This window comes from Oncorhynchus keta, chromosome 13 (assembly GCF_023373465.1).
Source record: "Oncorhynchus keta strain PuntledgeMale-10-30-2019 chromosome 13, Oket_V2, whole genome shotgun sequence".
Lineage (NCBI taxonomy): Eukaryota > Metazoa > Chordata > Actinopteri > Salmoniformes > Salmonidae > Oncorhynchus > Oncorhynchus keta.
Window position 1 is genome coordinate 42620898 of NC_068433.1, and position 27844 is coordinate 42648741.

A 27844-nucleotide genomic window follows, 5' to 3' on the forward strand; every position below is an offset into this window, starting at 1 on the left:
TAATTTGAGGGAATTTAATACATTAATACATTTTGTTGTCAATAATTTTTTTTGCCTTTTATCTAACCCTAATCCAATCCCATGAATAGCATAGCCGGAAGTGCAAGGCACTTTACCCAAATTTGTTCCAGGGGCACCATACTACTGTACTATGGCTGACGCTGTGTAATAACAGAACATTTCACTGCACCAAACCCGTTCATGTGACATCCTATTCCTGCTACGAAACTTGGACTTTTATTTTGAAACGTCGTCGTCGTTCATGACACCGGAAGTAGACTCTCACGTTGCGGAAGCAAGCAAAAACAGCGGCAGCACACATGTTGAATCATCATACAACGAAAATGGAATTAAATTTGAACAAGAAAACAAGCTCACAAGACTTGCTCGCGTGTGGCAACGGAGGTTTGATCCTTTTTCCGAAACTGTTTTATCAACTGATTTGACTGAGGAGTTGTTTAGCCTGTTAGCTACATGCACCAACTCTTAATTAACAACACTGTGTTCCAGTGGAGGCTGCTGAGAGGAGGGTGGCTCATAATAATTTCTGGAGTGGAAAAACCATGTGTTTGACACCATTCACTCCATTCTGGACATTATTTTATGACCCGACCTTCTCTCAGCAGCATCCACTGTGTTCATACTATCAGTTTGGTCAGATGTAACATTTCGGTGTCCTTGTACATAGGTCTTCATGACAAGCTTCTCCTCAAGTCGAAGGGGCCCAAGGCTGGCAGTTCTTTGCAAACCGAGAGGGTCCCAAGAAGCAGTGGTGAGTTAAAAACATTTCTAGCGTTTGTTTGTAGATGTGGCTATTTGTAGATTCTAGCCCATCTCCTGCCAGGGTATGCTGTTATTCCGTTTCAGGTCATTACCCTGACAGAAACAGAATAATAACAGCACACTATGGCTTTTTGCAGATTCTAGGCCATCGCAATGCGTGTATTGCTTGCTAAATATGTTAAGTAGATTACTACGTGTGTAGTTACAGTTGTATGTACATGTGTCGTGTTTCAGTTATGGACCGACTGCAGACCTTCCTACCCCAGATGGCCCAGGCCAATGAGAAGCTCAAGTTGCAGATGGAGCAGGCACCTGAGGGCCACTATGACATAGAGAGGGTGGAGGAGTCTGGAAAGGTCATAGAGATGGTGAGTCTAGTGTGGCTGACTTTTATAGCGAGGGGAAGTGTGACTTCGGAACACTACTACGGGCAGGCCTATCATATTGTGTAGCCTGAATAGCCGCTAGTGGTAGCTGTTTATCTGTCTTTTCACGGTCCCACTCCAAAAGGTGGGTAAACAGCGACCACTAGCGGCTGTTCAGGCCACATTTTGTGGAACAACTGAGCAGAGAAAGGGTCCTTACAGTTTCCATCAGCTCAATTAAACTGAGACATGACATTGCCACAATTAACAGGTTGAACCACAGATGAGTGCAGCAATACAATGTGCTTGTGCACGGCTGGGTTTTTTGTCATTCTCCTGCAACATTATAGCTCCCGGGGCAACAACCGTGAAATTTAGCCTTGTGCTTCGCACTCATAGTTTTTTCAGTATTCTTCCATATTCTGCTGTTTACTTTGCACATTGCTGACACTGTCCTTAAACTGCAGGTGAGATGTTGTGCGAGTTCGAGCCGATCACTTTTGTGAAGTCGGGGACCATCGTTGGTCACCGTCTTTCAGTGTGTTGCATTATCAGGATAAAAATAGTCCGACTTGCACCTATATGTCGACTGCACGATCTTCACAAAAATCATGTGATTAAAGGTCATCAAGTTTTGACTGCGAGTTTCTGCAGTTGCTCTTCACCAACTTCCCCCTGCAGCCATCACCTGCATTGTGGGAGGCTTTATTGTCAACCAATCATTAGGCTGTTTATGTTTGAACCCCATGAACCTGACCAAGGAGGTGATTGAAACAGGAACCAACTTTGCTGCAATTCATGTATACAGTGGATGTGAACAAATTGAATGTGATCCGAGTGAGTCTTTCTCACCAATTGATTGTACAATGTACGCATATATTTTCAGTTTGAGTGTGATATGTGGGTTGGAGACCTGTTTATTTTTGACATAATAAAGAAAAACGTATCGAAAAAATGGTAACGCTGCTATGTTGCACTGAGCCTTGCTGTTGGAAAACCACATCAGTGTCCGACTTTCGGCCCACCATTCAAATGAGCCCATTATGTTGATGGGATAAATTGTGTTATGTCGTTGATGATGACATTGATTCCCTTGTCTCTCTATCAGGATGTGTCGCTGGTGGAGCTCAGTAGTTCGGACAGCGACTCGGAGAGAGAGTCTTCACAGGACAACGGCGCCAACTCAGACTCTGAGGAGGAGAGCGAGCTCACAGAGGAGAACCTCAAACTGCCTGGCAACAGCCAGAGGCAGATAAAGAAGGTTCATATCCAAGTCCTGGAGAAACAAGTGGATTAGGCCGTTGTAGGCCTCTAAAGAGACTACTGGGACAGTTGCAGTGTAGAATATTGACATGCGTTGGTAAAATTAATCAACTGACGTGGGATCAGTTCTCCTTCTCCAAGCCCTTTTCATAACCATTATGAGTGAAGGAATAAGAACTTACCGTAGGTCAGTGAGGACATGGTCCTGGAGGGCTAATGGATTAACAGTGGATGGAGACCTGCTGCAGTGAGGGATAAAGGGGACACTGGTGTCTACATAAGGGCCAAATATCATGTGTCAACAGTGCTATTTGAGCCATAATGAGATGGGAAGTGAGTGCCTTCTCAAGCATGTGCAGTAAGAATGTGCCTTACATAATTTCCTGTTTATCTGATGTAGGATACACTTAAGGTTAAAGTTCATAGTGGCTTGATGGTTCATTGATGGCAGAGAAAGAAATTACGCCTATCTGTATTCAATCCATTTTTTTTAACCCCTTTTTTTCTCCCCAATTTCATGGTATCCAATTGTTTTTAGTGGCTACTATCTTATCTCATCACTACATCTCCCATATGGGCTCGGGAGAGAGACGAAGGTTGAAAATCATGCGTCCTCCGATACACAACCCAACCAAGCCGCACTGCTTCTTAACACAGTGCGCATCCAACCCGGAAGCCAGCCGCACCAATGTATTGGAGGAAACACCGTGCACCTGGCAACCTTGGTTAGCGCGCACTGCGCCTGGCCTGCCACAGGAGTCGCGGGTGCGCAATGAGACAAGGACATCCCATCCCGACGCTAGGCTAATTGTGCGTCGCCCCACGGACCTCCCAGGCGCGACAGAGCCTGGGAGTACAGCGCCCTTAACCACTGAGCCACCCGGGAGGCCCCCATTTTCAATAGAACATTTTCATATTGTTTGTGTACATTTTTAAATATGATTTATCACTAGCATAGATAATCAAGGCTACATCTGAATTATTTAAGCATAACTGTTTGACTGAATTTCTCATCTTCAACAAATGCTTTATATCTGTCTGCGTTGTTTTATGAATAGTCCTAGTTCCGGTTGGTCACAAGGTTTGTGAGCTGTGAAGTTTTCCCCAGGTAAATTCTTTCCTGAAACAAAAAGTACCGAAACCATGTACTGTATTTCATAAGTGTATGAAATCCAAGATTGTTGTGTAGTTGTGAATGACACAGCATACACAAACGCTCATGTTTAAAAGGAAAAATGGAAGTATAGACCATGAAATCGGATAAATAAGAAACGAGTATTCACCATTGTTTGACATTTACACTACCGTTCAAGTTTAGGGTCACTCAGAACGGTCCTTGTTTTTTTTTAAGGTTAAGGTTAAGCCATTTTTTTTGTCCATTAAAATAATTGATCAGAAATTCAGTGTAGACATGTTAATGTTGTAAATGACTATTGTAGCTGGAAACGTCTGATTTAAAAAGAAAATGTAATATCTTCATAGCTATACGGAGGCCCAACCATCACTCCTGTGTTCCAATGTGTGTTCCAAAGTTGATAATTTTAAAAGGCTAATTGATCATTAGTAAACCCTTTTGTAATTATGTTAGCACAGCTGAAAACTGTTGTTCTGATTAAAATAGCAGTAAAACTGGCCTTTAGACTAGTTGAGTATCTGGAGCATCAGCATTTATGGTTTTGATTACTGGCTCAAAATGTCCAGAAACTGTCTCTATAGTACCCGCAAAACACCAGTCTCAAAGTCAACAGTGAAGAGGGGGCTCTGGGATGCTGTCCTTCTAGGCAGAGTTGTAAAGAAAAAGCCATATCTCAGACTGGCCAATAAAAAGAAAAGATTAAGATGGGCAAAAGAACACAGACACTGGACAGATGAACTCTGCATAGAAGGCCAGCATCCCGGAGTCGACTTTTCACTGTTGACATTGAGACTGGTGTTTTGCGGGTACAATTTAATGACTTGTGAGGCTTCTGTTTCTCAAACTAGACACTCTAATGTACTTGTCCTCTTCCTCCGGGGTGCACCGGGGCTTCCCATTTTTTTATATTCTGGTTAGAGCCAGTTTGCACTGTTCTGTGAAGGGAGTAGTGCACAGCGTTCCACAAAGATCTTCAGTTTCTTGGCAATTTCTCGCATGGAATAGCCTTAATTTCTCAGAACAAGAATAGACTGACGAGTTTCAGAAGAAAGGTCTTTGTTTCTGGCCATTGTTGCTTTAATCAGCACAGCAGTTTTCAGCTGTGCTAACATAATTGCAAAAGGGTTTACTAATGATCAATTAGCCTTTTAAAATTATAAACTTGGATTAGCTAACACAACGTGCCATTGGAACACAGGAGTGATGGTTGCTGATAATAGGCTCCTGTACGCCTATGTAGATATTCCATAAAAAATCAGCCGTTTCCAGCTACGGTAGTCATTTACAACATTAACAATGTCTACACTGTATTTCTGATCAATTTGATGTTATTATAATGGACAAAAAATGTGCTTTTCTTTCAAAAACAAGGACATTTCTAAGTGACCCTAAACTTTTGAACGGTAGTATATGTTGGAAGACAAAACAATACTGTATGTACCGGGGCTGGTTTTTGCACAAGGTTCGGAGGAGAATAGTCTCTCACATCTCCATAGAGACCAGATTTCCCTGTAGTTTTCAAAATGCTAATTGAAAATGGCACATACAATGAAAATATATTCTTGAACGTATACTTTCTTAGTGTTACCCGTTGTATTCGTATATCAACACTAGTCTTTCAAAGGTAGTTTATTTAATATCGTATTTAAATTAATATATATTATTCACTAAAAACTTAGGTACAATCTGCAGTTTCTACATGTTTTTTTACTTAAATTGATATTGATGCTTGAATATGCTTAATGATCTTAGTTGAACTGTCCCCATCATAACCCCAAATATAAGCTTTTTCTACTTCATTTTTTGTGAACAAAGTAAACTACATAGCCTCAAATCATGGTTAAAACTATAATGTTGATGTCATGGAAGGTCAGTCCTTGCATCCATAGCTCTGTCTATACATTTGAGAGTAGTTACATTTCTCCAGTCCCATCCCTCAGTATTTTACCAAAACAGGGGCAGGTAGGTTGGTGTGCTTTAAAAATGCATAATCTAGTGTTGTAACCTACAGTGCTCCTTTTCTGACAGAAATACAATGTCAAAAAAATATATCCAATTATTCAGTGTGTTTTCCTTTGTTATAAAATATTTACAAATACAAATTTAACTAAGGGAGTTGTGGATATCTTCAGCAGAAGTGTGGCACCTAACATTGCTGAGCAGAAATGACATACGACTTTGAACCTGCATGCTTGAGTTAAAATTAAATGTTGCAAAAGAGCAGGAGGAGATTGCCTGAAGCGCTCGGCTTTTGAAAAGCAAAATGTTCTTTCATGATGAGTGGAGGAACCGAAACCTTAAACTCAAAGTGAAGGGGTGTTGATCCAGTCAAATCCACCTTGGCTCTAGAATACTGAAATCCACCTCTGCGTTTGATATGTGCATTTCCCTTTTGTGACTTTGGGGAAAACCACCTTTGTCCATGATGTGTCCGTAATGCAAGTTTTCGACCAGAATGCTCAAACTGTAGGCACCTTGAGACGAGGTCGTGGCAGAGGGTAGGCTACACATTAAAGGTCTCCTCTCTCACACACACCTGCTGTTAGGAAAGCGGAGCTGGACTCCTGATCAAGACTGACTGATGAGTCGTGATCAGGTGGATTGAGTGTTCAGTCGTTGTTACAGTTTATTAGGCTGCCTCAGTACTCCACAGTCACTGCTTTGGTCCTGAGGTATTCGTTAAGAGCATCCTCTCCTGCCGACAGAACCGAAGCACAGTTAAACTCAAATCAAGCATGTTGGGCTCACAAGGCTATTCAAAGCTCCTAGGCCCATTGTGTTTGAACTATGTTTCAAGAAAAAGATAAACAATGGAAAATACATGCATATCTATTTATGACAGACCAACAAAAAAATCAGCATTAGATATGATCCACATTCCAATATGACAGTATCCAACATGAAACCCCAGACTCACCAAGATCTTTCCCGAAGCCCGACTGTTTGAAACCACCGAACGGCGAGGCCACGTCGGTCTTGTTATAAGTGTTGACGAACACGGTCCCGGCGTCCAGCCTCTCGCTCACGTACATGGCCTTGTTGATGTCGCGCGTGAACACACCGGACGCCAGGCCGAACTCGGTGTCGTTGGCTCTGTTTAGCACGCCATCTATGTCACTGCAGGTCAGAAGGGGAGAAAAGGGACGTTGGTCAGGTTTGGGAACCACAAACCGCTCTATTACTTGGGTCTGTGGTGAGGAAAGTTTGTCTCTTTCAAGACTGAGGAGACGTACCCGTCTTTGAACTTGGACACCACCATGATGGGACCAAAGGACTCCTCTTTGGCGATGAACATGTGATCCTCCACGTCTGTGAACAGTGTGGGCTCCATGAAGAACCCTGGAGGGAAACCACATCATAGTGTAGTTAGCAATGATGATGAAGATGGTTGGCTGAAACGTTGCATTACAGTGGCCTCCAATTGTGTTGTACTGTATCATCAGTATTCACTGACCAGTTATGTTACCAACTATTCAACTGTGTGGTCCTACGTATTCTTCAGATATACTACATATTCTATCCACATACTGTTCATAATGTCTATACATCCCATCATATATATACAGTGGGGCAAAAAAGTATTTAGTCAGCCACCAATTGTGCAAGTTCTCCCACTTAAAAAGATGAGCGAGGCCTGTAATTTTCATAATAGGTACACTTCAACTATGACAGACAAAATGAGAAAAAAATCCAGAAAATCACATTTTTAAAATGAATTTATTTGCAAATTATGGTGGAAAATAAGTATTTGGTCAATAACAAAAGTTTATCTCAATACTTTGTTATATACCCTTTGTTGGCAATGACAGAGGTCAAATGTTTTCTGTAAGTCTTCACATGGTTTTCAAACACTGTTGCTGGTATTTTGGCCCATTCCTCCATGCAGATCTCCTCTAGAGCAGTGATGTTTTGGGGCTGTTGCTGGGCAACACGGACTTTCAACTCCCTCCAAAGATTTTCTATGGGGTTGAGATCTGGAGACTGGCAAGACCCCTCCATGACCTTGAAATGCTTCCTTCGTTGCCCGGGCGGTGTGTTTGGGATCATTGTCATGCTGAAAGGCCCAGCCACGTTTCATCTTCAATGCCCTTGCTGATGGAAGGAGGTTTTCACTCAAAATCTCACCATACACCATTCATTCTTTCCTTTACACGGATCAGTCATCCTGGTCCCTTTGCAGAAAAACAGCCCCAAAGCATGATGTTTCCACCCCCATGCTTCACAGTAGGTATGGTGTTCTTCGGATGCAACTCAGCATTCTTTGTCCTCCAAACACGACGAGTTGAGTTTTTACCAAAAAGTTATATTTTGGTTTCATCTGACCATATGAAATTCACCTAATCTTCTTCTGGATCATCCAAATGCTCTCTAGCAAACTTCAGACGGGCCTGGACATGTACTGGCTTAAGCAGGGGGACACGTCTGGCACTGCAGGATTTGAGTCCCTGGCGGCGTAGTGTGTTACTGATGGTAGGCTTTGTTACTTTGGTCCCAGCTCTCTGCAGGTCATTCACTAGGACCCCCCGTGTGGTTCTGGGATTTTTGCTCACCGTTCTTGTGATAATTTTGACCCCACGGTGTGAGATCTTGGGTGGAGCCCCAGATCGAGGGAGATTATCAGTGGTCTTGTATCTCTTCCATTTCCTAATAATTGCTCCCACAGTTGATTTCTTCAAACCAAGCTGCTTACCTATTGCAGATTCAGTCTTCCCAACCTGGTGCAGGTCTACAATTTTGTTTCTGGTGTCCTTTGACAGCTCTTTGGTCTTGGCCATAGTGGAGTTTGGAGTGTGACTGTTTGAGGTTGTGGACAGGTGTCTTTTATACTGATAACAAATTCAAACAGGGACCATTAATACAGGTAACGAGTGGAGGACAGAGGAGCCTCTTAAAGAAGAAGTTACAGGTCTGTGAGAGCCAGGAATCTTGCTTGTTTGTAGGTGACCAAATACTTATTTTCCACCATAATTTGCCAAATAAATAAATAAATAATCCTACAATGTGATTTTCTGGATTTTTTTTCTCATTTTGTCTGTCATAGTTGAAGTGTACCTATGATGAAAATTACAGGCCTCTCATCTTTTTAAATGGGAGAACTTACACAATTGGTGGCTGACTAAATACTTTTTTGCCCCACTGTATATATATATATATTATGTATTTATTTATTTATACTCTGGACTCTGACAATGTTAATATTTCTATATTCCTTAATTCCATTATTTTACTTTTAGATTAGTGTGTATTGTTGTGAACTGTAAGATAATACTGCACTGTTGGAGCTAGGAACACAAGCAATTCGCTACACCTGCAATAACATCAGCTAAATACTGTATGTGTATGTGACTAAAACAACTTGATTTGATTTTAAACACAGGTTATTCTACTATAGCTACTTTGGTAGGACTGCCTACTGTGATACTAAGAGAGGCCTATAGTATTGAAAAGACACTGCTTCAAAAGTGTTTACCTGGCCTGTCCACCTGTTTTCCCCCATACACCAGCGTGGCGCCCTCCTTCACGCCCACCTCACAGTACTCCACCAGCTTATCCATGTGGGCCTTGTGGTTCTGGGGCCCGTGGTCCGTGGAGCGGTCCAGAGGATCACCCACCTTCATCTTCTTTATCTCCTCCAACTGATGGGATGAAGAGGAGGGTAGACGGAGGAAGAGGAGGAATGCAAAGGTGATGATGAGGAAAAGGATCTTGAGAGACCTTTTGAGCAACGCTACAAGGAGAATCAGTTGATGTGGGGGGGAAAGAGGAGAAGTGTAGTGTGCATTTTGGACTGGTGTGGGAGGATTCAGGATACTCACCACTCTCCTGATGTACTCGTCATGTATGGACTCCTCCACGAACAGGCGTCCAGCAGCGATGCAGTTCTCTCCTTTGTTGAAGAACACAGAACTCATACCCTGCAGAAAGGGAGGTGGAGGGGAAGGGAATATGACGAAAATAAGAGCAGGTTCTTCTCTTTTCCTTCTGTTTTAGTTACTCTCTCGCTTTTCTTTCCCTCCCTCTCTCACCATGCGCACAGCCTTGTCCATGTCACAGTCGCTGAAGATGATGAGTGGAGACTTCCCTCCTAGCTCCAGAGAAACCTTCTTCAGGTTACTCAGCGCACAGCTGCAACAGGAAATGACACGTGAGCCTGAGCAGGAAGTAGCCCAATATCAGCATATCAGGAATAACGGGTCCCAGCCCCCTACTGTACCTTTTCATGATCTGTTTGCCGATAGGGGTGGAGCCTGTGAAGCCCAGTTTACGGATGTCAGGGTGGTCAGACAAGCGCTGTCCCACCATCCCACCTATTAGATAGGGAGGTAGAGAGAGAGAGAAAGGGGTGAGGGCGGCAGGGGGAGACAGGGTAGTAGAGATGAGGGGGAGAGGGTGGAAGATGGGGAGATGGAGTGAGAGAAACAGAAGAATAAAGATTAGAATCAAAAACCTTATCTAATAAGATCTCACAGATCTCCTGGGGGACCTCTCCCTCCCCACAAGCTCTTGCTCCCTCCCTTGTGTCCTGTTACCTGAGCCAGGTATGATATTGATGACTCCCTTGGGAATGCCAGCCTTCACAGTCAGCTCAGCAAACTTCAGGGCTGACAGAGGAGTTACCTTTTGGACGAGAGCAGAAAGTGAGTGAAACATGTTCCTTGCTGTGGACACGGGGAAACTCTTCAAGTGAGTCAAATGACATCTGATATTCACATATGTGGTTCAGCAATGTGCCGTGCTAGAGAGGCTATTTTAACACGTTGGCCTGCGGAGAAAGGTTACGTTAGGTAGAGTTGTGCGTGACAGGTCGAGTCGAGTGTGACTGCCGTGTTACACAAGTTGTTCACATGCTGGTATAAAATCTATGACTGAATCTGTCGTAACGTGTGCAGGTGTGTGTGTTCTCACCTGTGCAGGTTTCAGGACCAGTGTGTTTCCAGCAGCGAGGCAAGCGGCACTCTTCCATGCCAGCATCATGAGTGGGTAGTTCCAGGGAATGATGATGGCACACACACTGGCACCCAGTAAACACACAACACTCACCGTGAACATGTGCCACAGGTCAGCCAAATGCAGTGGTTGCTACAACCAATACTCATACTAAAACCACTACTCATGAATCATGTTCATATCTAAATGCATATGGCTATTTCCTCGAAGAGTTGTATCACATGTGAACTCTGACCCCTTACCCCAGAGGTTCCTTCTTGGTGAAGGTCAGGTTGCGATTGGGCCTGGCCTGGTTGATGGGTATCGTCTTGCCCTGTAGCAGACAGGATATAATAGAAGATATCCTTAGACTACTAGATTACTGAAAAAGATCAAGACAACTAGGTCAGGATGTGGCAACAGGGAAATGTGAATGAAAAAGAAGTGAAGCCAGTTTCGTCATACAAAAACCCCTCCAAACATCTTTATATTTCACATATCTGGTCCATGCAGGTGAAACTGTACCTGGATCTTGTCGCACCAGCCGGCGAAGTAGCGGAAGGTCTGGATGGACATGCCTACGTGGGTCTTCAGGGCCAGGGTGTAGACAGCTCCAGAGTCTATGGACTCTATGGTGGCCAACTCCTCCTGGTGCTCCTCCATCAGGTCAGCCAGCCTGGTAGGGAGGGGTGGTCAACAAGAGAGAGGGTCCACTGGCAGTCTTTGTCCTCAAAATATGTTATTGTTATATAAGTGGATATAAATCTGCACTATATAAACAAGTTCCCTGATAATAACTATACTCCATAATGAGTCGAGGCAGATCTCCACCAGGCCTCTAGGAGGCGCTGTAGGCTTGGTGCTCACTTGTACAGCAGGGTGCCACGATCTCTAGGGTTCATCCTGCCCCAGGGACCAACCTCAAAGGCCTCTTTGGCTGCTGCTACCGCCCGGTCCACATCTCCCACTGACGCGTAGGCTACCTTACAGATCACCTAGGGAAAAGGGTTCACATTTAATGAAGTACCAATACAATAATGTCCACAAGTATGTATATCAGTGTGTATATCTAAGTATGATAGATGAGTAATAGTAGGATGTGTGTGTGTGTGTGTGTTCAGGCGTATCTGTTTGTATAGCATGACAACTCACAGAGCCATCGGCAGGGTTTATAGTATTGGCGGTCTTGCCGTTCTCTGCGTCCTCAAACTTGCCATTGATGAAACACTGCCAAGGCATCTTCACCGTCATGTTGTTGACGTCTTTAGTTGCCTGGGAACCAAACCATGACAGTGGCATAACATTACACGTCAAAGACAAATTACAGATCCAGCTGTGTCTTATAAACACGTGTATATGTGTATAAGTGTCATATGAACGCTTGAAAATACAAGTGGAAAGTGAGTGGCAACCAGTATGTTTCTCATCATCATCAATAGTAACACCATTTCAAATCAAACTTTATTTGTCACATGTGCCGAATACAAGTGTAGACTTTACCTTGAAATGCTTACTTACAAGCCCTTATCCAACAGTACAGTTCAAGAAGAGAAGATAAAATATTTACCAAGTAACACAATAAGAATAACAATAACGAGGCTATATACAGGTGGCACAGGTACCGAGTCAGTGTGCAGGGGTACAGGTTAGCTGATATAATTTGTACATGTAGGTGGGGGTGAAGTGACTATGCATAGATAATAAACAGCGAGTAGCAGCAGTGTACAAAAGGGAGGGGTGGGGGGTAGAAGCTGTTGAGGAGCCTTTTGGTCCTAGACTTGGTGCTCTGGTACCGCTTGCCACATGGTAGCAGAGAGAACAGTCTTTTACTTGGGTGACTGGAGTCTGACCATTTTATGGGCTTTCCTCTGATACCGCCTATTGTATAGGTCCTGGATGGCAGGGAGCTTGGCCCCAGTGATGTACTGGGCCGTTCGCACTACCCTCTGTTGCTCATTATGGTCAGATGGCAAGGAGTTGCCATACCAGGCGGTGATGCAACTGGTCAGGATGCTCTCGATGGTGCAGCTGTAGAACTTTGAGGATCTGGGGACCCATGACAAATCTTTTCAGTCTCCTGAGGGGGAAAAGGTTTTGTCGTGCCCTCTTCACAACTGTCTTGGTATGTTTGGACCATGATAGATCGTTGGTAATGTGGACACCAAGGAACTAGAAACTGTCAACCCGCTCCACTACAGCACCATCGATGTTAATGGGGGCCTGTTCAGCCCACCTTTTCCTGTAGTCCACGATCAGCTCCTTTGTCTTGCTCACATTGAGGGAGAGGTTGTTGTCCTGGAACCACACTGCCAGTTCTCTGACCTCCTCCCTATAGGCCGTCTCATCATTGTCTGTGATCAGGCCTACCACTGTTGTGTCGTCAGAAAACTTAATGATGGTGTTTGAGTCGTGTTTGGCCACGCAGTCGTGGGTGAACAGGGAATACAGGAGGGGACTAAGTACACACCTGAGGGGCCCCAGTGTTAAGGATCAGTGTGGAAGATCTGTTGTTGCCTACCTTACCACCTGGGAGGTGTTTAGACCCAGAGTTCTTAGCTTAGTGATGAGCTTCGTGGGCACATAGGTGTTCCTTTTGTCCAAGTGAGAAAGGGGAGTGTGATTGAGATTGCGTCATCTGTGGATCTGTTGCGGCAGTATGCGAATTGGAGTGGGTCGAGGGTGTCCGGGAGGATGTTGTTGATGTGAGCCATGACCAGCCTTTCAAAGCACTTCATGGCCACTGACGTGCCACGGGGTGGTAATCATTTAGTCAGGTTACCTTTGCTTCCTTGGGCACAGGGACTATGGTGGTCTGCTTCAAACATAGGGATTACAGACTTGGTCAGGGAGAGGTTGAAAATGTCAGTGAAGACACTTGCCAGTTGGGCCACGCATGCTTTGAGTACACATCCTGGTAATCCATCTGGCCCAGCGGCTTTGTGAATGTTGACCTGTTTAAAGGTTTTGTTCACATTGGCTACCGAGAGCGTTATCACAGTCATCCAGAATAGCTGGTGCTCTTGTGCATGCTTCAGTGTTGCTTGCCTCGAAGCGAGCATAAAAAGGCATTTAGCTCGTCAGGAGGATAGAATTATGGTCAGATTTGCCAAATGGAGGGCGGGGTAGAGCTTTGTAGGCATCTCTGTGTGTGGAGTAAAGGTGGTCTAGGATTTATTTTTCTCTGGTTGCACATGTGACATGTTGGTAAAAATTTGGTAAAACTGATTTAAGTTTTTCTGCATTAAAGTCTCCCGCCACGAGGAGCGCCATTTCTGGGTGAGCATTTTCTTCTTTGCTTATGGTCTTTTAGAGTTGGTTGACAGCGGTCTTAGTGCCAGCTTTGTTCTGTGGTGGTAAATAGATGGCTACGAATAATATAGATGAGAACTCTCTTGGTAGTGTGGTCTACAGCTTATCATAAGGCACTTGAGGCTTCTTTAATATCAGACATCGTGCACCAGCTGTTATCGACAAATAGATACACACCCCCACCCCTCGTCTTACCAGAGGTAGCGTCTCTCTTCTGCCGGTGCATGGAAAATCCTGCTAGCTCTATATTGTCCGTATCATCGTTTAGCCACGTCTCAGTGAAACATAGATGTTACAGTTTTTGATGTCCCGTTGAAGGGATAATCTTAATCGTAGGTCATACATTTTATTTTCCAATGATTGCACGTTAGCAAGCAGAACGGATGGCAGTGTGAGTTTCTCGCTCACCTACGGATTCTCAGAAGGCTGCCCGATCTGTGGCCCCTTTTCCTGAGTCTTTTCTTCGCACAAAAGGTGTGGATCTGGGCCTGTTTCAGTGAAAGCAGGATATTCTTCTCTCGGGCTCGTTAAAGGAAAAGGTTTCTTACAGTCCTCTGTCAGTAATCTCAGTTCTGATGTCCAGAAGTTATTTTCGGTCATAAGAGACGGTATGGTAACATTATGTACACAATAATTTAAAAATAAGTTACACAACACACAAAAAAAATAACGAAATAGCACAATTGGTTGGGAGAATGTAAAACGTCAGCCATGTTCTTCGGCACCATCTGTGCTCTGTATGACTAGCCTGGTCCCAGATCAGTTTGTACTGTCTTGCCAACTCCTTTGGTCAATAATTGTGGTGTCTTGCCAACTCCTAAGATCATTGTTGCACAACTGACCATAGGAGTTGGCAAGACAGCACAAACTGATCTGGGACCAGGTTACTGTATGACAGTTGTTTGTCTGACTCACATAGTCGATGACCATCTCCTCCTCCTGGTCCTCCCCCCTCAGCCTTCTCACAAACATCTGGATGAAGTCCTGGAAGGTGGTGGCCATGTACACATCCTCATTCTGCAGCTGCAACCCGACACACCTCTGCTTGATCTCCTCCACCAGCCTGGGGAGAAGATGGGGTTATAGCAGGGTCATAGTGAAGTTATGTCAGGTCATAGGAGAATATGTCACTCAGGTACAATGGGGTCAACTAGAGTCACCATGATGATTAAAAGCTGATCACTGCTAATAGAATACAGTGCCTTGCGAAAGTATTCGGCCCCCTTGAACTTTGCGACCTTTTGCCACATTTCAGGCTTCAAACATAACGATATAAAACTGTATTTTTTTGTGAAGAATCAATAACAAGTGGGACAGAATCATGAAGTGGAACAAAATTTATTGGATATTTCAAACTTTTTAACAAATCAAAAACTGAAAAAGGTGGCGCTACAAAGTATTAACTTAAGGGGGCTGAATAATTTTGCACGCCCAATTTTTCAGTTTTTGATTTGTTAAAAAAGTTTGAAATATCCAATAAATGTCGTTCCACTTCATGATTGTGTCCCACTTGTTGTTGATTCTTCACAAAAGAATACAGTTTTATATCTTTATGTTTGAAGCCTGAAATGTGGCAAAAGGTCGCAAAGTTCAAGGGGGCCGAATACTTTCGCAAGGCACTGTATATAACAAAAAACTCTAGGTCAAGTGAGGGAAATGAAGGGTTAAACCAGGCCAATGCCAGTGAAAGCATACACTCACCTGACCACGTCCATAGAAGCAGCTCCTGACTTGAAGAAGTCTGTGGTTTCCTCAATGGCAGCAACATTGCTCAAAATGCCTTTCCAGATGTCCTGGAGTGACAACACACTGAATCAGTGGTGCTAATTGAACAGCTTCTATCTGAATCATGAGTTTACAACATGGCGGCATACCAAGTAACATTCTGTTGTGGTAGAGTCAAACTATCACACGTGGCTATGTGGAAGCCTTCAGAGACACAATGAGAAACGTACTCGTATCTCCTCTGCTATCTTCTTCTCGTCATCAGTCAGCTCCACGCGGGCGGTGTCTCCTGAAGAGAAGTACTTAGCAGCAGAGATCATCTTCCCATCCTCATACTGCAGGTTCTTCACCATCAGCTGTGGAGGAACCAGAGGAGGGAGAGGGAGAAGAGGCAACAAATAGTTAGGGTTAGGCCTGAGCTATGTCTTAATGACTAAACTGGAGAAATCATTCACAAAATGAACATTAGAAGCCATCGGAGGTTGATAGATATAGTGCTCTATGTTACAGCACAGGTAATACAGTTAACAGGGTTGCCACTAGACACTTGCTTGTACATTTCCCTATTCGTTTCCCATTGATCTCATTTTCTGTGACTCACCGCTTTGCTATCTGACCCGTACAGAACCAGGCCGTTCTTGGTGACGACACCAGGCTGGGACGCCCCCTCTATCTCCAGGGGCTGACCGGCTGGCACCGACTCCCCCAGCATGGACGACCCGTACAGAGTCACAGTCTAAGAAGAGAGAGGACATGGGGTCATACTGCCAATGAGACAGACAGACACACACACACACACACACACACGGTAATAAAGAAACAGAACATTAGACACGACGGTACAGTTCACACGTACATTGTAAATGTAAGTGTGTGTGTGTGCAAGTGTGTGTTTTAGGGAACGCACCTGACCACCAATGACCGCCCACGCCCCGGGGACTTTGTCGTGGCCACGGATCCAGTTGTGGATAGCCTCTGCCGGCTGGGCGAGGTTGACCTGGAGGAGAGGAAGAAGATGGGTGAGGAAGAAAACCTTCCCTTTCAGACACTTCTTTCCTTGGTTTCTAGGAACCAGGGGGAGGACAAACAGTTGGCTGCCTATTATGCAGCACTTAGAAGAGGGACCTTAAAAATAACCCCTCACTCCCTCCTCGCCTTAAGAATGTTGGCCACTGCTATAGGCTCTCGTAAGTTAACACTCCCCAACCACCTCAAACCCTACCCCCCTCCTTATACAACCTCTCATCCCATTACTGGCCCTAGTATATTACCCTCTTGTTAAACAGGACTATTCCAAACTGAGTAATGAATGGACGTAGTGTGGAATTAAATGGCTACAAATGGAGCAACATCAAACTGCCATAAGAATTTCAGCAGAAAAGTGACAGGACAGGAATTTTTTTAAATGTTTATTTCCTAACATGATATTTGACTTAGTTTCCTTCATTCCCTACAAACAGCCTTAACCAGGTGACCCTGTTTCACAGCCACATTCGGTATCTCTGTAACGGTTCCCCTCGTCATCGGAGGAAGAGTAGTCAAGATCGGACCAAAATGCAGCGTGGTATGTGTCCATGCTAATATTTAATAAATCAACTGAACACTGAATAACAAAACAACAAAGAGAGTGAATGAAACAGTCATGTAAGGTGCAACAACACAAAACTACCCACACATCAAGTGGGAAAAACAGGCTACCTAAGTATGATTCTCAATCAGAGACAACGATTGACAGCTCTGATTGAGAACCATACCAGGCCAAACACATAGAAAACCAAAACTAGAACAACACATAGAATGCCCACCCCAACTCACGCCCTGACCAACCTAAACAAGAAACATAACAAAGGAACTAAGGTCAGGACGTGACAATCTCACCTTGGAGTTGGACTTCTTCTGGATACCCTCGTAGCTGGCCCCCTCCTCTGTCTGAGCGACTCGTGGGGCCTTCCCATCAGCGATCAGCTGCACTGACTCCACCTGCACCACAGGAATACACCAGCCCCCAAGCGATGTCAGTGTGTTACGTGTTACAGCAGTGGGACTGTGATATGTTTTATCCTGATTGTGATCCGAGGATGGACAGATGGAGATGGTGGTGCATTGCTATGGTTACCATGGCCTTGATGCCCTCTGGAAAGAGGAAGCGATTGTAGAGGGAGTCCACCGTGTCGTTGGGTTCCACATGACACTCTCTCTGGAGCAGGATGGGACCGGTGTCCAGACCATCATCAGCCCAGAAGATGGAGAATCCAGCCTTCTTATCCCCTTGGATCAGAGTCCTGAGGACACAGGACCAGGTCAGACACAGAACCAACGTCAAGCATAGAACCACGGTCATACATAAAAACAGGGATGTATCCAGAAACAGGGTCATACATGGAACCATATGGAGAAGGCCACTCATTGAATCAGGTAATGCATAAAACCAGGAACTAAATCGTGACAAAGCTATTAGCTGGAAAAAGTAGGCTACATGAAAAGTGCAGTAATGTTAATATAACCGTGTATGTGTGCGCAGGTTTTCAGTGAATTTATGTCAATCACAAAGCTCATCTGCATTTCCTGCAGAGCAGGATCATTCTCAGCAACAAAAGAAAGAGTGATCAAATTAAGATTCTACACCTGTAGTACAGAGCGAGAGAAAGCCAGCCTTTTCCATAGAGCCCACTCACAAGTAAAAAGAGCCAAGTCAGACACAGATCAGTGTCAAATATAGGCTAAATCCACATAGCTGTTCACACACAGAGACGTACATAGACTCACACACACACACCCTGAACACAGATAACAGGAACCGAGAATAGATAAGGGTAGGAAAAAGATAAGGCAAACTGTACTCAGCCAAACACATTACAAACAGTTCATCCCCAAACCAGACCGGTTAGATAGCAGCTCTCACTCCTACTCAGCCCTCCAGCAGGTGTTTAACTATATGGGCAAGGCACACTAAAGACCTTACACTGGTCATGGCTACGTATTGACAACAGCTGAAATGACCACATGTGCCTCTGCACTTGACCGTCTCCATTCACCACACACACACACACCCTACACGCCTAGAAACCTTAATCCTCACACTATCTTAACCCTTTCTTTCTCCCCTCCCTCCCTCACCAGTTGATGGCGGAGGCCCCGCGGTGCAGGGGCAGGATGGAGGGGTGGTAAATTATGGAACCGTGGGCCGGGTGGTCGATCACATTCATGGGGATGAACTGGGAGCAGAAGGGCATGACGTTGAGCTCAGCCCCCACCGCCTTGTAGGCCTCCACCACTTCCGTGATGGGCTCCCCTTTGACACGCCACCGCGGGAACTTAAAGACTGGCGTCCCGTCCTTCTCCGCCACTACCGCTGGGGGGAGAGAAAGGTGTGGGGGGGGACAGAACATTTATATATTTTCTCTCTTAATTTAAAAACTAGTTTTTACTTTTGTACAGTATGTGACTGTGTATCTCAGTTTATCTGTGTGACCGTTATCTGTGTGAGCTGGGTGTGCGTCAGGGTTAATTATGAATTGAGTTGCGAATTGCTCTTTCATTTAAATTAAATTCTTGAATTTGAATTGGCCACACCCAACATGAAGCAGAATTTGAATAGAATTTGAATGAAAGGAAGTAGAATTTATTTAAATGAAATTCAAATGGATTATTTATTCTACACATTACCATAGTAATGTTTATTTTGATGTCATGCATGGTTGGTTACCAGTACCATAAGGTTGAAACATTTCATTTTTAAACTCATTCTCAGCCATTTCAAATAATTAGTGGCCTGGACAAATTCTAAGATCATGTTGTGGGTTGTCTATAATAATTCATAATTCCCTTAGTGTTTTTAAATAGAAAAATAAAAAAACATTGCATTTGATCAAACGCTGCAGTATGGAAGGGAACATCTCATGACAATGACAAATACTGTTTGACATCTTTGAGCTGTAATGAAACTAATATTTGAAATGGTATGTGAATTCTTTGCATTAATAATTAGCATATCCTGTTGATAAAAGACTTCTCATATGAATGAGACTTTCATGTTTCACGTCTCAGTTGAATTGCTTTGAATTCAAATCTAATCCAATTCTGCATCCTGTGGTGTGTGGCCAATTCAAATTCAAAACCAATTCACTGTTTGAATTGAATTGAATTCTGAAATTCCGAATTGACACCAACTCTGGTGTGCGTGGGGGTTCCGGTCTTCCCCAGTTTCAACCAGTTCCAGGGCACAGACTGCTCTACTACCCTACTAGGGTTATGGTTACATGAAACCCACACTTTGGCCCCACCTGCTCCACACAAATTAAATTACACACACATGCCGATGGGAGGGGTGGGACAGGATAGGGGGCTGGCCTGGGGGCACACGGTCCGTCTCAGAGTGAGTGTGTGCACCGGTGTGTGTGTGTGTTAAAGGCCACATGGAGCTGTTGGCCTCATCCAGCCAGCTATGCTAATCTGGGTGCTAAGCATGATAGTAGCCTCGTAGTAATGCTTTATAAGAAGGCCATGCTTTATGTCATGACAATAAGTGAAGTGTTAGAGGCTGTCTGACTCACAGACGGTTAGGCTAATAGAGACCATTTCTGTTTACCATCCAACGCTATGTTAGAGTGATGTGCGTGCATCCCAACATCAAAAAGCTCTGTAGCAGGATAGCTAAAGCTGATGTCGGGACAAACTTAAAAGCGAGTGAGTGATGACCATGAAAACACACAGGACTGGTGGCTATAGCTATTTTCAACAAGTATATTCTTCTTCTGGCCTTATCGAACTCTATTGTTCATATTTGACCTTGACTTGCTAGCTTGCTTGTTAACTTGTACAAGCTGAAGTTGCATGGGATCATATCCACTGCTAGGTAAACAAAGAGGTTTCTGATGATGAACTGTGCATGCAACTTTTCATGACATGGGAAATGGGTCTATAGATGTGACATTACATCATCATTACATTGTCAAGTAAACAGTTACACGGTAGGCAAAAAAATACCCACAATCAAACCATCTGCTCGGTAAATACTTTGCCTCAGGCTAATAACAGGAAAATCAAATGTGAAACCATGTTTTACTTAAATGTTTGACCATATTGTGTAACAAGGTTTCCTTTACAGTACCTGTGTCCAGCAATTCAGGCCCCGACAGGTCTCTGGACCAGAGGTCCTCTGCCAGATCAACTCAACGGGAATTGTATTTTTTTTACAGGGATGCCCCCCTAAAAATCGTAATAACACAGCGATCTGTTTCCCTAGCCAAACGGCAGAAATCTCTCAATCCTGTGCCAAGAACACAGTGGGTCGCTGTATAACCTCACTGCAGAGCAGAGGAGGCTGGTCGGATGAGCTATAGGAGGTCGGGCTCATTGTAATAGTTAGAATGGAATAAATGGAAGAGTTAAACATGTGGTTTCAACATGTTTGCTGTGTTTGATACCGTTCCATTCCAGCCATTACAATGAGCCTGTCCTATAGTTTCTCCTACCAGCATCTTCTGCTGCAGTCAGGCTGAACTGAAGTTATGCTAAATCAGGGTAATTGGGACTAACAGGGTTTGGTCAGAGGTGTGTATCTCCCCTGTGTGTTGTTGTTTGTTTGCCTAGCAAGGACGCAGTGGCGTTAAACTACGGATATTGACCCATCTAGTCAGTTATCCTCTTTATAGAGAGAGAAGATAACGCAGAGATAGAATGAAGAAAGAGAGAGGGGGAGAAGCACAGAACAGGGACCCTTGCCATCCCAGCTGATGCATGCTGGGTAAAATAATTTGCATCATATCAAACCAGGGCCTCTCCCTACTAAAGCAATTTTTTTCTTTTTTTCTTACAGAGTCAACACAGATCTACCTCCCTCACTGACAGGGACAGTCAGTCCTCTCCTGACCCAGAGAGACCCAGGGCTAAAGGGGCTTCCGCCTCAGATTATCAGGGTAACCACTGAAGCCATTACATCTCATAAAGAATAACAACAAAAAATATCTAGTTAACAGAAGAAAGGAAGACAAAATAAGGACAAAAGAAGGACAGAAGAAAAAGGAAAAGAAAGAGGACAACAAAGTGAAACAGTCAGCACTTCTATTGCAACTTCGTATTTCGTCGTCCTAACATAGTCTACACTGCTATCTGCCCAGCAGCTAGCCAGCTAGCAAACGTCCACCGTCTACCGAATAGCAGCACTGTAGAAACTATTACACTCAACTGAACGACTTGATTAGTGTAGTGTTAGCTAGCTACATAGTTGTCTTTGCTGTCTTCGTATCCAAGATAATTGTGTAGTTTAGAGCGTGTAGTCTTAGAGTGATTATCTTAATTTAATTATTATACTTAATTATCTTAATTATCTTAATTTACCGAGGTTAGCTAGCCAGCTATTTGTCGTCCTTAACGTAGGAGACACTGCTAGCTAGCCAACAGCTAGCCAACGTCTACTGAATAGAACTTCCGCACTCAACAACCCGGTCGCATTCCGCTTCGCTCCACAGGTAGTATCACATTTTCATTTCATTTCATTACAGCACAACGGTTTGATTTGTTTGATCGTAGCTAGCTACATAGCTAGCTACATAGCCGTCTGTGTATCAAAGATAATTGTGTAGTCTAGAGCGATTTTCTAGGTTAGCTAGCCAGCTATTGTCGTTCTTTTAACGCAACGTAACGTAATCAACACTGCTAGCTAGCCAGCTAGCCCCCGAATAGCAGCACTGTAGGAACTATTACACTCAACGGAACGACTTGATTAGTGTAGTGTCAACAACGCAGCCACTGCCAGCTAGCCTACAAAGTCAACAACGCAGCCACTGCCAGCTAGCCTACTTCAGCAGTACTGTATCATTTTAATCATTTTAGTCAATAAGATTCTTGCTACGTAAGCTTAATTTTCTGAACATTCGAGACGTGTAGTCCACTTGTCATTCCAATCTCCTTGCATTAGCGTAGCCTCTTCTGTAGCCTGTCAACTATGTGTCTGTCTATCCCTGTTATCTCCTCTCTGCACAGACCATACAAACGCTCCACACCGCGTGGCCGCGGCCACCCTAATCTGGTGGTCCCAGCGCGCACGACCCACGTGGAGTTCCAGGTCTCCGGTAGCCTCTGGAACTGCCGATCTGCGGCCAACAAGGCAGAGTTCATCTCAGCCTATGCCTCCCTCCAGTCCCTCGACTTCTTGGCACTGACGGAAACATGGATCACCACAGATAACACTGCTACTCCTACTGCTCTCTCTTCGTCCGCCCACGTGTTCTCGCACACCCCGAGAGCTTCTGGTCAGCGGGGTGGTGGCACCGGGATCCTCATCTCTCCCAAGTGGTCATTCTCTCTTTCTCCCCTTACCCATCTGTCTATCGCCTCCTTTGAATTTCATGCTGTCACAGTTACCAGCCCTTTCAAGCTTAACATCCTTATCATTTATCGCCCTCCAGGTCCCCTCGGAGAGTTCATCAATGAGCTTGATGTCTTGATAAGCTCCTTTCCTGAGGACGGCTCACCTCTCACAGTTCTGGGCGACTTTAACCTCCCCACGTCTACCTTTGACTCATTCCTCTCTGCCTCCTTCTTTCCACTCCTTTCCTCTTTTGACCTCACCCTCTCACCTTCCCCCTACTCACAAGGCAGGCAATACGCTCGACCTCATCTTTACTAGATGCTGTTCTTCCACTAACCTCATTGCAACTCCCCTCCAAGTCTCCGACCACTACCTTGTATCCTTTTCCCTCTCGCTCTCATCCAACACTTCCCACACTGCCCCTACTCGGATGGTATCGCGCCGTCCCAACCTTCGCTCTCTCTCCCCCGCTACTCTCTCCTCTTCCATCCTATCATCTCTTCCCTCTGCTCAAACCTTCTCCAACCTATCTCCTGATTCTGCCTCCTCAACCCTCCTCTCCTCCCTTTCTGCATCCTTTGACTCTCTATGTCCCCTATCTTCCAGGCCGGCTCGGTCCTCCTCTCCCGCTCCGTGGCTCGACGACTCATTGCGAGCTCACAGAACAGGGCTCCGGGCAGCCGAGCGGAAATGGAGGAAAACTCGCCTCCCTGCGGACCTGGCATCCTTTCGCTCCTCCTCTCTACATTTTCCTCCTCTGTCTCTGCTGCTAAAGCCACTTTCTACCACTCTAAATTCCAAGCATCTGCCTCTAACCCTAGGAAGCTCTTTGCCACCTTCTCCTCCCTCCTGAATCCTCCTCCCCCCCCCCTCCCTCTCTGCAGATGACTTCGTCAACCATTTTGAAAAGAAAGTCGACGACATCCGATCCTCGTTTGCTAAGTCAAACGACACCGCTGGTTCTGCTCACACTGCCCTACCCTGTGCTCTGACCTCTTTCTCCCCTCTCTCTCCAGATGAAATCTCGCGTCTTGTGACGGCCGGCCGCCCAACAACCTGCCCGCTCGACCCTATCCCCTCCTCTCTTCTCCAGACCATTTCCGGAGACCTTCTCCCTTACCTCACCTCGCTCATCAACTCATCCCTGACCGCTGGCTACGTCCCTTCCGTCTTCAAGAGAGCGAGAGTTGCACCCCTTCTGAAAAAACCTACACTCGATCCCTCCGATGTCAACAACTACAGACCAGTATCCCTTCTTTCTTTTCTCTCCAAAACTCTTGAACGTGCCGTCCTTGGCCAGCTCTCCCGCTATCTCTCTCAGAATGACCTTCTTGATCCAAATCAGTCAGGTTTCAAGACTAGTCATTCAACTGAGACTGCTCTTCTCTGTATCACGGAGGCGCTCCGCACTGCTAAAGCTAACTCTCTCTCCTCTGCTCTCATCCTTCTAGACCTATCGGCTGCCTTCGATACTGTGAACCATCAGATCCTCCTCTCCACCCTCTCCGAGTTGGGCATCTCCGGCGCGGCCCACGCTTGGATTGCGTCCTACCTGACAGGTCGCTCCTACCAGGTGGCGTGGCGAGAATCTGTCTCCTCACCACGCGCTCTCACCACTGGTGTCCCCCAGGGCTCTGTTCTAGGCCCTCTCCTATTCTCGCTATACACCAAGTCACTTGGCTCTGTCATAACCTCACATGGTCTCTCCTATCATTGCTATGCAGACGACACACAATTAATCTTCTCCTTTCCCCCTTCTGATGACCAGGTGGTGAATCGCATCTCTGCATGTCTGGCAGACATATCAGTGTGGATGACGGATCAGTACCTCAAGCTGAACCTCGGCAAGACGGAGCTGCTCTTCCTCCCGGGGAAGGACTGCCCGTTCCATGATCTCGCCATCATGGTTGACAACTCCATTGTGTCCTCCTCCCAGAGCGCTAAGAACCTTGGCATGATCCTGGACAACACCCTGTCGTTCTCAACTAACATCAAGGCGGTGGCCCGTTCCTGTAGGTTCATGCTCTACAACATCCGCAGAGTACGACCCTGCCTCACACAGGAAGCGGCGCAGGTCCTAATCCAGGCACTTGTCATCTCCCGTCTGGATTACTGCAACTCGCTGTTGGCTGGGCTCCCTGCCTGTGCCATTAAACCCCTACAACTCATCCAGAACGCCGCAGCCCGTCTGGTGTTCAACCTTCCCAAGTTCTCTCACGTCACCCCGCTCCTCCGCTCTCTCCACTGGCTTCCAGTTGAAGCTCGCATCCGCTACAAGACCATGGTGCTTGCCTACGGAGCTGTCAGGGGAACGGCACCTCAGTACCTCCAGGCTCTGATCAGGCCCTACACCCAAACAAGGGCACTGCGTTCATCCACCTCTGGCCTGCTCGCCTCCCTACCACTGAGGAAGTACAGTTCCCGCTCAGCCCAGTCAAAACTGTTCGCTGCTCTGGCTCCCCAATGGTGGAACACACTCCCTCACGACGCCAGGACAGCGGAGTCAATCACCACCTTCCGGAGACACCTGAAACCCCACCTCTTTAAGGAATACCTAGGATAGGATAAAGTAATCCTTCTCACCCCCCTTAAAAGATTTAGATGCACTATTGTAAAGTGGCTGTTCCACTGGATGTCATAAGGTGAATGCACCAATTTGTAAGTTGCTCTGGATAAGAGCGTCTGCTAAATGACTTAAATGTAAATGTAAATTTAGAAAACTGACCGGGAGCAATCATTGACACAAACTCCACTAACTCAGTTAGACCGTGGGAGTCTAGGAGAGGATGGACTGGATCATGACTGAGGCCGTGCAGACGGTAACAATGTAAAGATGTGGCCATGCTCTGGTGAGGATGTAAGCATACCACTTCCATAAATGTTTTGCTGCAATATTCACTCACTGAGTCATGATAACTTGTGTACCCCTCCAAAAAAGAGGGCATGATGAAGAGAAGGAAATAATGGAGAAGAGAGAGACTCTCCCTCCAGTCATCACCAGTGTGTCAATACTTACCCAGAGGGTCTGCCTTGCCATCCCTATCTGGCACAGTGAACACGCCCACCACCCTATGGCCCTGCTTCCGTAGGTTGGTGTACACTTCCTGTCCAAACAGGCTCTGGCCAATCAGAGCCAGTCTCAGCTTATTTTGGTAATAATTCTGGAGGAGACAGGAGAGAAGAAAGAGCATGTGAGTTAGAGTGGTAAAAACTCTTTCTGACTCATGAGAATAGCCTATACTGTACTGGTGGGCTTTAAGATCAAAACACATATATTTCCCCCATATCCTTCAGGCTTTGAACCAATATGACAGAATACTGATGGAGACAAACTCAAACTTTCAATTGGACCATACTCATGTCCATGGCCAATGTTCATTTTCACTTCTAACATCCCTCGTGTTGAGTATACATAGGCATTTTATAACGTTGAAAAGCATTTATACTCTTCCCTCTCCATTGCCAAGTATTTTTTTAGGAGTTTCTGGCAGCCAGGCCGGCTCAATGGGCAATAAATCTTGGTCCTCTGGGACAGAGGGTGGTCTGAAATGCTATTGACTACAGAGAGTACAACCCGCTCCTCCAACTAGAATGAATGCTCAAGTAAGTTCAAATGAGGCTACTTCAATCAGTGTGTCTGCCTGGGAGTTCATGTGAAAATGGAATGTTTCAAGTGTCCTATGCCGAAATAGACTAGGAATAAAGTAAACACTATAGATGTTCATGTGTAATAACGTAATACACGTTAAGACAATATAATAACCACATAATACATGTTATGACAATGTGTTATTCAATTGTTATAGCCTAATGCAAACAGCTCCTGTGAACGCTTACACCCAGACAGGCATGGTAGGCGAACATTTTCCAGCACTGAGTGACTACTACCTATCAGCCAGCTAAAACGGCAATGATAAGAGACACATTTCTGCCGTTACATTGTAACCACCTACAGTAGCAGTTTGATATGGGCCGGTGTTGTTTACACAACAACTACAAAACCATATCGTATCAGTCCCTTTTCCTTGTTAATATCCTGACAGTAACTTCAATGTCAGTCGAATTATAGGCAGTTCGTTGCGTGTATGTGGATTTCTGGATAGAGTGTATGTGGGTTTCTGGATAGTGTGTTGCTAAGCCGCTCTGTTCAGCTGTCTGTGGTCGCTCGTTCAGCTGATGCAACTCCCCACGAACTGTACAATGGAAGTAATTCGTGCAGCGATGGAGACAACGTGCATAACGTGGTAACTGGCATGTCTTTCTTTGTATGGTTGTTAGAATACAAATACATAGTACATAATATGAATTCGCCTTTATAGTAATACACGTTACTAATGCTGCATATCAGATATCAAAGAAGAGAACTGTCAAGCATGCATCGTATTTCGATTAGATTGTAGGCTACTGTGAGTGTGCACTGTGCACACCCAGGCATTGACGGATCTGAGACCCGAGTCATTCAGTCATTGTAACATAATGAAGATGACTCGATTTTAACCTGATATATATTCATGCATTAGAACAACAATGACAACATCGTGTGAATCAGCTGGCAAGCAATTATGATTCTCCATAGCGACACAAGGAGGGCGGGGGAGACACAGGGGATAGCGGATGCAACATAAACAATGTTACTTACAGAGCTGGTAGAGAATTTCCTAATGATTCTGTTCGCTGTCCACAACATGATGGCTGTACTAATTAACACAAATGAAAAAACAACAGAATTAGTCCAACGTGGTCTGGGGACGTGTATGAGCTCCTGATGACACACACACCTGCCACGCAATGACAGCGGTTCGAGCTAGCCACAGCCAGCTCACACCCGACAACCGGCGTGCGCGCGGGGTACTGTCAACGTGCGCGCCCACGAATCCTACTACTTCCTTCAATGAGGCACGCTTCTATTTTACATTTGACAGTCTTACTGGCGTTATAGTAAGAATAGCTTTTCGCAATAAATTGTGCGTGCTGCAAGTGGAATATCTATGTAATTTTATCAAAAGACCACGAAACCGGCCGGAC

At 45.1% G+C, this 27844-nt stretch overlaps 2 protein-coding genes across 2 annotated transcripts; one reads left to right on the forward strand and one right to left on the reverse strand.

Annotated features, from left to right (window-relative positions):
- The first annotated feature begins 232 nt into the window (after positions 1-232).
- LOC118372207 (NOP protein chaperone 1-like) lies at positions 233-4045 on the forward strand. The gene is made up of 4 exons (XM_052460199.1): positions 233-405; positions 689-772; positions 1018-1151; positions 2257-4045. The coding sequence occupies exons 1-4, from the start codon at positions 321-323 to the stop codon at positions 2443-2445; spliced, it is 492 nt and encodes a 163-aa protein (XP_052316159.1). The 5' UTR covers positions 233-320; the 3' UTR covers positions 2446-4045.
- A 1114-nt stretch (positions 4046-5159) lies between these two features.
- Positions 5160-27656, reverse strand: LOC118372202 (mitochondrial 10-formyltetrahydrofolate dehydrogenase-like). The gene is made up of 23 exons (XM_052460198.1): positions 27459-27656; positions 25836-25980; positions 18625-18859; positions 17624-17789; positions 17386-17487; positions 16415-16504; positions 16109-16243; positions 15738-15863; positions 15484-15575; positions 14698-14845; positions 11626-11745; positions 11341-11468; positions 10999-11149; positions 10737-10807; positions 10453-10558; positions 10077-10164; positions 9761-9854; positions 9573-9672; positions 9363-9461; positions 9017-9182; positions 6780-6885; positions 6464-6663; positions 5160-6241 (listed from the first exon to the last, which is right to left on the reverse strand). The coding sequence occupies exons 1-23, from the start codon at positions 27504-27506 to the stop codon at positions 6186-6188; spliced, it is 2772 nt and encodes a 923-aa protein (XP_052316158.1). The 5' UTR covers positions 27507-27656; the 3' UTR covers positions 5160-6185.
- Between the last annotated feature and the right edge of the window lie 188 nt (positions 27657-27844).

Coding starts and splice junctions, on each gene's coding strand:
- LOC118372207 (XM_052460199.1), top strand. CDS start 321: ATGTTGAATCATCATACAACGAAAATGGAATTAAATTTGAACAAGAAA. Junction 773..1,017: donor GAGGGTCCCAAGAAGCAGTG/GTGAGTTAAAAA, acceptor GTCGTGTTTCAG/TTATGGACCGACTGCAGACC. Junction 1,152..2,256: donor CTGGAAAGGTCATAGAGATG/GTGAGTCTAGTG, acceptor TCTCTCTATCAG/GATGTGTCGCTGGTGGAGCT.
- LOC118372202 (XM_052460198.1), bottom strand. CDS start 27,506: ATGTTGTGGACAGCGAACAGAATCATTAGGAAATTCTCTACCAGCTCT. Junction 15,576..15,737: donor AGATAGCAGAGGAGATACGA/GTACGTTTCTCA, acceptor TTGTCACTCCAG/GACATCTGGAAAGGCATTTT. Junction 6,886..9,016: donor AAAACAGGTGGACAGGCCAG/GTAAACACTTTT, acceptor GTTTCCCTCCAG/GGTTCTTCATGGAGCCCACA.